Source organism: Drosophila bipectinata, unplaced genomic scaffold (genome assembly GCF_030179905.1).
Source record: "Drosophila bipectinata strain 14024-0381.07 unplaced genomic scaffold, DbipHiC1v2 scaffold_165, whole genome shotgun sequence".
In the NCBI taxonomy this organism is placed as follows: domain Eukaryota; kingdom Metazoa; phylum Arthropoda; class Insecta; order Diptera; family Drosophilidae; genus Drosophila; species Drosophila bipectinata.
The window spans coordinates 64,882-74,902 of record NW_027222805.1 but is presented as its reverse complement, the minus strand read 5'-3'; the positions used below and the strand labels follow the sequence as shown (position 1 = coordinate 74,902).

Genomic DNA, 10,021 nt, shown 5'->3' with positions numbered 1-10,021 from the left:
ATACCCTGGATGTTATCACGCAAGACTTTGCGATGACGCTTAGCGCCACCTTTTCCCAGACCTTTGCCACCTTTACGCGTCCAGTCATTTTTCAGTTTTGTTTATTAACGATACGACACTGCACGATGTCACTGAAGACTACTTAACGCGGAAGGAGCCACCGCTCTTTATACCGATTCAACGAGAATTCGAAGAGTTCGGAGCGATATGCTTTTCCCGCTCTTCGTAAACCCAATAGACGAAATGGCAGGTCGTTCTATCTCCCTCTTTTCAACCCTCGGCGTTTCTGGTATAAAAAGAGGTAGCGAAACGGGCAGCACGTTTATTGTGTTATTAGAGGCGCGAAGAGAACAGTGAATTTGGAAATTGAAATGGCTCGTACAAAGCAGACTGCTCGTAAATCGACTGGTGGCAAGGCCCCACGCAAACAACTGGCTACAAAGGCCGCACGTAAAAGTGCGCCAGCCACCGGAGGAGTAAAGAAGCCCCATCGCTATCGCCCCGGAACTGTGGCTCTCCGTGAGATCCGTCGCTACCAGAAGAGTACTGAGCTGTTGATCCGTAAACTGCCATTCCAGCGGTTGGTGCGTGAAATAGCTCAGGATTTCAAGACAGATTTGCGCTTCCAGAGCTCTGCTGTGATGCTTTGCAGGAAGCTAGCGAAGCCTATCTGGTTGGTCTGTTTGAAGATACCAATTTGTGCGCCATCCATGCTAAGCGTGGTACTATTATGGGCAAAGGCATCCAGGTGGCCCGTCGTATCCGTGGAGAGCGCGCTAAATTGAACAATTGTCAATTGGCAGCCCTTAAATTAAACTAAAAAATCGGTCCTTTTCAGGACCACAAAGCTTTTTTTAACTGAGATTTGAATAACTATTTTGATTTTACAGAACTTATTTTTAGGTTTAAAAGGTTAAAATAGGTTAGGTTTAAATATTTTTTTTCGAACGCTAGGATATATATTATAACTAAAATAAATCCAAGCATTTAAAAGCATGTTTTTTTTATAAATAAGGAATTGTTTACAAAATAAACATTGAAATACACTGTTGTCATTATTTGGAAGATACATATATGAAGAACCAAAAATATGTCTGGTCTTGTGTGAGCAGCGGATCATCAAAATAATCATTTATTAATAATTTATAAATAATGTTATTATGATTTTTACAAAAGCGGCAAAGGGTCGAAGGGTCTTGTTATAAAAAAGTTGAATTACATTTCATTTTTTTTTTTTAATATACATATTGTCTATTGGAAACTAATTTATAAGTTGTATATTATTAAATAATATAGTAAATTGTGTATATATTGTCAAATAAAATTCATTAGTCCCAAGAACAAATTGTAGTTTATTTTTTGCGTTTTAATATGGTAACTAAAAGTTAAGTAAGAAAAGTTTATTGGTAATATGAACACATTCAGAATATAAATTACTAGCCTCAACGTATACCTTCGAGCTACCAGTGGAAAATATACAATCCATTTTTGAGACGAAAATGAATTTAGAATTTTTAAGATATGCAGAATGGGAAATAGATAAGATTTATTCTAATATTAAACATTTTAATTTACATTATTTTAGAAAAATAATATTTTTTAGTACGAAAACAGTTTCTTAATGTCAAATGAAAGTTCACATTTTATCCAGGAAAGGGTCATTTTAAAAGCTATATTTAAGCATGAATACTTCATAAAAATATAGTTACGTTTTGCATAGCTGGTAGTTGAAAGTTCAATTTAAGACTTTCAGTAGTAAATTAACAAAAAATACAACAATTTTATATTTTTAATGACGTTTTAATGCAAAATATTTAAGATATTAACGTAAACGTGCACTTTCGGGTACCCAAAAAAAAGTATCGAATCTATATACGGCAACTGAGAAAGGGTTTCCTAGAATTTTGAATATTTAAGATTCAAACGCAATTAAAACAAACATTAATTTTATTATCATAAGAACAAAATAATGAAAAATAATTACACCCTTTGAAAAAACATTTGTAACACAAATGAACTGTGCCAAACACATAGTCAAACTGCTCTCCTCCTCGATTCTCATCCGAACAAGGGACTTTGGATGTGGGTTCGCGGGCTATTTTTTGCATAAAAAAAGTTTATTTTTGTGAATAAAAATTTAAAGAATGTCTGATTCAGCAGTAGCTACATCCGCGTCTCCTGTGGCAGCTCCACCGGCGCCGGCTGAGAAGAAAGTAGCAGCCAAAAGGCAACTGGATCTGCTGCCACAAAAGCGAAGAAGACCGCAGCACCACCATCGCATCCGCCAACTCAACAAATGGTAGACGCTTCAATTAAGAATTTGAAGGAGCGTGGGGGCTCCTCGCTTCTAGCAATCAAGAAGTACATCACTGCCACATACAAGTGCGATGCTCAGAAACTGGCTCCTTTCATCAAGAAGTACCTGAAGTCTGCTGTGGCCAATGGTAAGCTGATCCAGACGAAGGGAAAGGGTGCTTCTGGTTCCTTTAAATTATCGGCTTCAGCCAAAAAGGAGCCCAAGCCGAAGCCTTCTTCTGTTGAGAAAAAAACTAAAAGCAAGAAGGTATCGACCAAGAAGACCGGAGCCACCACTAAGAAGGCCGCGGGAGCTGCCGACAAGAAGCCGAAAACTAAAAAAGCCGTGGCTACCAAGAAGACAGCTGAAAAGAAGAAAACCGAGAAGGCCAAGGCAAAGGACGCTAAGAAGTCTGGTACCGTTAAGGCTAAAACAGTAGCAACAAAAGTGAAGCCATCATCGGCGAAACCAAAGGCAGCTAAAGCCCCAAAGGCTAAACCAGCTGCATCCGCTAAGCCCAAGAAGACGGTAAAGAAAGCACCAGCTCCTACTACCGCAAAGAAGCCGAAAGCTAAGACCACGGCAGCGAAAAAATAAATTGTGATAATGTGCATTATATTTGTACAGTTTCGCAATCGCAATTTTAGATTTCGATATCTAAAATTACATTAAACAAGCCCTTTTCAGGGCTACAATACATTTTTTAAAGAGAAAAAATATCAATTTTGCTTAGCTTGACATTTTAGAAGAGTATCTTAATCCTAATTGGATTCAAAATAGCAATCGTAATTTTGAAAATTGTATTAATATAAGAATATAATATATTATATAAATGCTAATACAGTATAAATATAAATTTCATCCATCCTAATTGGATTTAAAATAGCGATCGCGAATTGGCTATTTATAATATAGTATATTAATACTAAAACAACATAAATTAAATTTCAGTTTCTTACAAAAACGATTTCAAACAATTAATTTATTTACTTTTATTGAAAAATGGGTGTCTTTGATGAAATAATGTTGTGGCCCTGAAAAGGGCCTTTTTTCGATCATTCTGCCCATCAAGCGAGAAATCTACTTGGAGCTTGTATACTTGGTGACAGCCTTGGTTCCTTCACTGACGGCGTGCTTGGCCAACTCTCCAGGCAGGAGAAGGCGAACAGCCGTTTGGATTTCCCGACTGGTGATGGTCGAGCGCTTGTTGTAATGCGCCAGACGCGATGCCTCAGCAGCAATACGCTCAAAGATATCGTTCACGAAGCTGTTCATTATACTCATAGCTTTAGACGAAATTCCAGTGTCAGGGTGGACCTGCTTCAGAACCTTGTAGATGTAGATGGCATAGCTTTCCTTCCTCTTGCGCTTCTTCTTCTTATCGTTCTTGGTTATATTTTTCTGAGCTTTGCCAGCCTTCTTGGCTGCCTTTCCACTGGTTTTCGGCGGCATTATTACTTTAAAATTCACTTCACTTCCACTTATACCAAAGTTGGTGTTGGATCAGTTTTTAGTACTTTTATTCGAGCAGGGTTTTCAGGTCTGCTATTCAAAATGTTCATCAGAAACGACCTACCCCCAACGGAACGCAAAGGCAAACGCATAGGTATAAATTGGTGTTCCGAAGTTGTGTTCAATATTCGTGTGTGAAGTGAATAAACGTGAAGTAAAAAAATATGTCTGGCCGTGGCAAGGGTGGAAAAGTGAAGGGAAAGGCAAAGTCCCGATCGAATCGTGCTGGTCTTCAGTTTCCCGTTGGACGTATTCACCGTCTGCTCCGCAAAGGCAACTATGCTGAACGCGTTGGTGCCGGCGCTCCTGTTTATCTGGCTGCCGTTATGGAATACCTGGCAGCTGAAGTTCTCGAGTTAGCTGGCAATGCTGCCCGTGACAACAAGAAGACTAGGATCATTCCCCGTCATCTGCAGTTGGCCATTCGCAATGACGAGGAGTTGAACAAGCTGCTCTCTGGTGTCACCATTGCTCAGGGTGGCGTTCTGCCCAACATCCAGGCTGTCCTGTTGCCAAAGAAGACCGAGAAGAAGGCTTAAAGATTTAATTGCGGTCCTGTATCTTACCTGCTTGTACATAAACTCATATATAAACCCAAACGTCCTTTTCAGGACGACCAAACCATTTAAGAAGAATGCAAATTTTCATTAGAAATATTAGGCCAAGACAATAGTTTAAACAACAAAAAAATATTCTAAACAGATTTATTGGAGAAAAATGTATGTTTGTGGATACATTATGTATCTATGATAGAAATAAAAGTTGAAATTCCACTTACATATAAAATTCAAGAATTTCGTATTTATTATTTGCGTGAAGTGTGATTGAAAAAAATATATATATGAAGCTTCTTTTCTAGTAGTTTCTTTCTCTTTTTAAAATAAAACTTTTAGATTTAAGTCATATTGTGCGTTTTTATTGATTGTATAATACACATATATTAACGAATTGTATAAACTACAATATATATTTTACTATAAGTGTAGACTTCAGTCCACTGGTGGGTGCCGCATGCCTTAAGCGTGCTGAATAATTAGATATATTTATTGTCTAATAGGCTAAGATATGTAGGTATTATTTAAAATTTATTTCTCTTTTTCTGTTAAAACAAATTGTGGTCCTGAAAAGGACCGATTGTATACATAGTTAAGTACAGGCTGTACAAAAATAATTTTAACCGCCAAAGCCGTATAGAGTGCGTCCTTGTCTCTTCAGGGCATAAACAACATCCATGGCCGTCACGGTCTTCCTTTTGGCGTGTTCGGTGTAGGTGACAGCATCGCGAATTACGTTCTCCAAAAACACTTTTAGAACTCCACGAGTTTCCTCGTAGATAAGACCAGAGATGCGCTTCACACCGCCACGACGAGCCAAACGACGGATAGCTGGCTTCGTAATACCCTGGATGTTATCACGCAAGACTTTGCGATGACGCTTAGCGCCACCTTTTCCCAGACCTTTGCCACCTTTACCGCGTCCAGTCATTTTTCAGTTTTGTTTATTAACGATACGACACTGCACGATAGTCACTGAAGAACTAACTTAACGCGGAAGGAGCCACCGCTCTTTATACCGATTCAACGAGAATTCGAAGAGTTCGGAGCGATATGCTTTTCCCGCTCTTCGTAAACCCAATAGACGAAATGGCAGGTCGTTCTATCTCCCTCTTTTCAACCCTCGGCGTTTCTGGTATATAAAGAGGTAGCGAAACGGGCAGCACGTTTATTGTGTTATTAGAGGCGCGAAGAGAACAGTGAATTTGGAAATTGAAATGGCTCGTACAAAGCAGACTGCTCGTAAATCGACTGGTGGCAAGGCCCCACGCAAACAACTGGCTACAAAGGCCGCACGTAAAAGTGCGCCAGCCACCGGAGGAGTAAAGAAGCCCCATCGCTATCGCCCCGGAACTGTGGCTCTCCGTGAGATCCGTCGCTACCAGAAGAGTACTGAGCTGTTGATCCGTAAACTGCCATTCCAGCGGTTGGTGCGTGAAATAGCTCAGGATTTCAAGACAGATTTGCGCTTCCAGAGCTCTGCTGTGATGGCTTTGCAGGAAGCTAGCGAAGCCTATCTGGTTGGTCTGTTTGAAGATACCAATTTGTGCGCCATCCATGCTAAGCGTGTTACTATTATGCCCAAAGACATCCAGCTGGCCCGTCGTATCCGTGGAGAGCGCGCTTAAATTGAATTGTCAATTGGCAGCCCTTAAATTTAAACTAAAAAATCGGTCCTTTTCAGGACCACAAAGCTTTTTTTAACTGAGATTTGAATAACTATTTTGATTTTACAGAACTTATTTTTAGGTTTAAAAGGTTAAAATAGGTTAGGTTTAAATATTTTTTTTCGAACGCTAGGATATATATTATAACTAAAATAAATCCAAGCATTTAAAAGCATGTTTTTTTTTATAAATAAGGAATTGTTTACAAAATAAACATTGAAATACACTGTTGTCATTATTTGGAAGATACATATATGAAGAACCAAAAATATGTCTGGTCTTGTGTGAGCAGCGGATCATCAAAATAATCATTTATTAATAATTTATAAATAATGTTATTATGATTTTTACAAAAGCGGCAAAGGGTCGAAGGGTCTTGTTATAAAAAAGTTGAATTACATTTCATTTTTTTTTTTAATATACATATTGTCTATTGGAAACTAATTTATAAGTTGTATATTATTAAATAATATAGTAAATTGTGTATATATTGTCAAATAAAATTCATTAGTCCCAAGAACAAATTGTAGTTTATTTTTTGCGTTTTAATATGGTAACTAAAAGTTAAGTAAGAAAAGTTTATTGGTAATATGAACACATTCAGAATATAAATTACTAGCCTCAACGTATACCTTCGAGCTACCAGTGGAAAATATACAATCCATTTTTGAGACGAAAATGAATTTAGAATTTTTAAGATATGCAGAATGGGAAATAGATAAGATTTATTCTAATATTAAACATTTTAATTTACATTATTTTAGAAAAATAATATTTTTTAGTACGAAAACAGTTTCTTAATGTCAAATGAAAGTTCACATTTTATCCAGGAAAGGGTCATTTTAAAAGCTATATTTAAGCATGAATACTTCATAAAAATATAGTTACGTTTTGCATAGCTGGTAGTTGAAAGTTCAATTTAAGACTTTCAGTAGTAAATTAACAAAAAATACAACAATTTTATATTTTTAATGACGTTTTAATGCAAAATATTTAAGATATTAACGTAAACGTGCACTTTCGGGTACCCAAAAAAAAGTATCGAATCTATATACGGCAACTGAGAAAGGTTTTCCTCAAATTTTGAATATTTAAGATTCAAACGCAATTAAAACAAACATTAATTTTATTATCATAAGAACAAAATAATGAAAAATAATTACACCCTTTGAAAAAACATTTGTAACACAAATGAACTGTGCCAAACACATAGTCAAACTGCTCTCCTCCTCGATTCTCATCCGAACAAGGGACTTTGGATGTGGGTTCGCGGGCTATTTTTTGCATAAAAAAAGTTTATTTTTGTGAATAAAAATTTAAAGAATGTCTGATTCAGCAGTAGCTACATCCGCGTCTCCTGTGGCAGCTCCACCGGCGCCGGCTGAGAAGAAAGTAGCAGCCAAAAAGGCAACTGGATCTGCTGCCACAAAAGCGAAGAAGACCGCAGCACCACCATCGCATCCGCCAACTCAACAAATGGTAGACGCTTCAATTAAGAATTTGAAGGAGCGTGGGGGCTCCTCGCTTCTAGCAATCAAGAAGTACATCACTGCCACATACAAGTGCGATGCTCAGAAACTGGCTCCTTTCATCAAGAAGTACCTGAAGTCTGCTGTGGCCAATGGTAAGCTGATCCAGACGAAGGGAAAGGGTGCTTCTGGTTCCTTTAAATTATCGGCTTCAGCCAAAAAGGAGCCCAAGCCGAAGCCTTCTTCTGTTGAGAAAAAAACTAAAAGCAAGAAGGTATCGACCAAGAAGACCGGAGCCACCACTAAGAAGGCCGCGGGAGCTGCCGACAAGAAGCCGAAAACTAAAAAAGCCGTGGCTACCAAGAAGACAGCTGAAAAGAAGAAAACCGAGAAGGCCAAGGCAAAGGACGCTAAGAAGTCTGGTACCGTTAAGGCTAAAACAGTAGCAACAAAAGTGAAGCCATCATCGGCGAAACCAAAGGCAGCTAAAGCCCCAAAGGCCTAAACCAGCTGCATCCGCTAAGCCCAAGAAGACGGTAAAGAAAGCACCAGCTCCTACTACCGCAAAGAAGCCGAAAGCTAAGACCACGGCAGCGAAAAAATAAATTGTGATAATGTGCATTATATTTGTACAGTTTCGCAATCGCAATTTTAGATTTCGATATCTAAAATTACATTAAACAAGCCCTTTTCAGGGCTACAATACATTTTTTAAAGAGAAAAAATATCAATTTTGCTTAGCTTGACATTTTAGAAGAGTATCTTAATCCTAATTGGATTCAAAATAGCAATCGTAATTTGTAAAATTGTATTAATATAAGAATATAATATATTATATAAATGCTAATACAGTATAAATATAAATTTCATCCATCCTAATTGGATTTAAAATAGCGATCGCGAATTGGCTATTTATAATATAGTATATTAATACTAAAACAACATAAATTAAATTTCAGTTTCTTACAAAAACGATTTCAAACAATTAATTTATTTACTTTTATTGAAAAATGGGTGTCTTTGATGAAATAATGTTGTGGCCCTGAAAAGGGCCTTTTTTCGATCATTCTGCCCATCAAGCGAGAAATCTACTTGGAGCTTGTATACTTGGTGACAGCCTTGGTTCCTTCACTGACGGCGTGCTTGGCCAACTCTCCAGGCAGGAGAAGGCGAACAGCCGTTTGGATTTCCCGACTGGTGATGGTCGAGCGCTTGTTGTAATGCGCCAGACGCGATGCCTCAGCAGCAATACGCTCAAAGATATCGTTCACGAAGCTGTTCATTATACTCATAGCTTTAGACGAAATTCCAGTGTCAGGGTGGACCTGCTTCAGAACCTTGTAGATGTAGATGGCATAGCTTTCCTTCCTCTTGCGCTTCTTCTTCTTATCGTTCTTGGTTATATTTTTCTGAGCTTTGCCAGCCTTCTTGGCTGCCTTTCCACTGGTTTTCGGCGGCATTATTACTTTAAAATTCACTTCACTTCCACTTATACCAAAGTTGGTGTTGGATCAGTTTTTAGTACTTTTATTCGAGCAGGGTTTTCAGGTCTGCTATTCAAAATGTTCATCAGAAACGACCTACCCCCAACGGAACGCAAAGGCAAACGCATAGGTATAAATTGGTGTTCCGAAGTTGTGTTCAATATTCGTGTGTGAAGTGAATAAACGTGAAGTAAAAAAATATGTCTGGCCGTGGCAAGGGTGGAAAAGTGAAGGGAAAGGCAAAGTCCCGATCGAATCGTGCTGGTCTTCAGTTTCCCGTTGGACGTATTCACCGTCTGCTCCGCAAAGGCAACTATGCTGAACGCGTTGGTGCCGGCGCTCCTGTTTATCTGGCTGCCGTTATGGAATACCTGGCAGCTGAAGTTCTCGAGTTAGCTGGCAATGCTGCCCGTGACAACAAGAAGACTAGGATCATTCCCCGTCATCTGCAGTTGGCCATTCGCAATGACGAGGAGTTGAACAAGCTGCTCTCTGGTGTCACCATTGCTCAGGATGGGCTTCTGCCCAACATCCAGGCTGTCCTGTTGCCAAAGAAGACCGAGAAGAAGGCTTAAAGATTTAATTGCGGTCCTGTATCTTACCTGCTTGTACATAAACTCATATATAAACCCAAACGTCCTTTTCAGGACGACCAAACCATTTAAGAAGAATGCAAATTTTCATTAGAAATATTAGGCCAAGACAATAGTTTTAAACAACAAAAAAATATTCTAAACAGATTTATTGGAGAAAAATGTATGTTTGTGGATACATTATGTATCTATGATAGAAATAAAAGTTGAAATTCCACTTACATATAAAATTCAAGAATTTCGTATTTATTATTTGCGTGAAGTGTGATTGAAAAAAATATATATATGAAGCTTCTTTTCTAGTAGTTTCTTTCTCTTTTTAAAATAAAACTTTTAGATTTAAGTCATATTGTGCGTTTTTATTGATTGTATAATACACATATATTAACGAATTGTATAAACTACAATATATATTTTACTATAAGTGTAGACTTCAGTCCACTGGT

General features: G+C 38.0%; 8 protein-coding genes and 1 pseudogene across 8 annotated transcripts; 6 read left to right on the top strand and 3 right to left on the bottom strand.

Moving 5' to 3' along the window:
• Window positions 1–346: 346 nt before the first annotated feature.
• On the top strand, window positions 347–820 carry LOC122321254 (histone H3). Its single transcript, XM_043210913.2, is given in 2 exon segments — window positions 347–642; window positions 645–820. Coding segments are annotated over 2 exon segments (447 nt in total). The 5' UTR covers window positions 347–371.
• A 1,297-nt stretch (window positions 821–2,117) lies between these two features.
• On the top strand, window positions 2,118–2,982 carry LOC122321196 (histone H1-like; annotated as a pseudogene).
• Window positions 2,983–3,247: 265 nt separating this feature from the next.
• Window positions 3,248–3,926, bottom strand: LOC122321200 (histone H2B). Its single transcript, XM_043210688.2, has one exon. The coding sequence runs from the start codon at window positions 3,746–3,748 to the stop codon at window positions 3,377–3,379; it is 372 nt and encodes a 123-aa protein (XP_043066623.1). The 5' UTR covers window positions 3,749–3,926; the 3' UTR covers window positions 3,248–3,376.
• A 1-nt stretch (window position 3,927) lies between these two features.
• Window positions 3,928–4,421, top strand: LOC122321198 (histone H2A). Its single transcript, XM_043210686.2, has one exon. It carries the CDS (start codon window positions 3,973–3,975, stop codon window positions 4,345–4,347), a length of 375 nt encoding a protein of 124 aa, XP_043066621.1. The 5' UTR covers window positions 3,928–3,972; the 3' UTR covers window positions 4,348–4,421.
• Window positions 4,422–4,926: 505 nt separating this feature from the next.
• Window positions 4,927–5,335, bottom strand: LOC138927062 (histone H4). The gene has a single exon (XM_070282577.1). The coding sequence runs from the start codon at window positions 5,291–5,293 to the stop codon at window positions 4,982–4,984; it is 312 nt and encodes a 103-aa protein (XP_070138678.1). The 5' UTR covers window positions 5,294–5,335; the 3' UTR covers window positions 4,927–4,981.
• Window positions 5,336–5,547: 212 nt separating this feature from the next.
• LOC138927076 (histone H3) lies at window positions 5,548–6,011 on the top strand. The gene has a single exon (XM_070282593.1). It carries the CDS (start codon window positions 5,580–5,582, stop codon window positions 5,988–5,990), a length of 411 nt encoding a protein of 136 aa, XP_070138694.1. The 5' UTR covers window positions 5,548–5,579; the 3' UTR covers window positions 5,991–6,011.
• A 1,311-nt stretch (window positions 6,012–7,322) lies between these two features.
• On the top strand, window positions 7,323–8,192 carry LOC122321195 (histone H1-like). The gene has a single exon (XM_070282589.1). The coding sequence runs from the start codon at window positions 7,353–7,355 to the stop codon at window positions 8,001–8,003; it is 651 nt and encodes a 216-aa protein (XP_070138690.1). The 5' UTR covers window positions 7,323–7,352; the 3' UTR covers window positions 8,004–8,192.
• Window positions 8,193–8,457: 265 nt separating this feature from the next.
• On the bottom strand, window positions 8,458–8,958 carry LOC122321201 (histone H2B). The gene has a single exon (XM_043210689.2). It carries the CDS (start codon window positions 8,956–8,958, stop codon window positions 8,587–8,589), a length of 372 nt encoding a protein of 123 aa, XP_043066624.1. The 3' UTR covers window positions 8,458–8,586.
• A 224-nt stretch (window positions 8,959–9,182) lies between these two features.
• On the top strand, window positions 9,183–9,557 carry LOC122321199 (histone H2A). The gene has a single exon (XM_043210687.2). The coding sequence runs from the start codon at window positions 9,183–9,185 to the stop codon at window positions 9,555–9,557; it is 375 nt and encodes a 124-aa protein (XP_043066622.2).
• The last annotated feature ends 464 nt before the right edge of the window (window positions 9,558–10,021 follow it).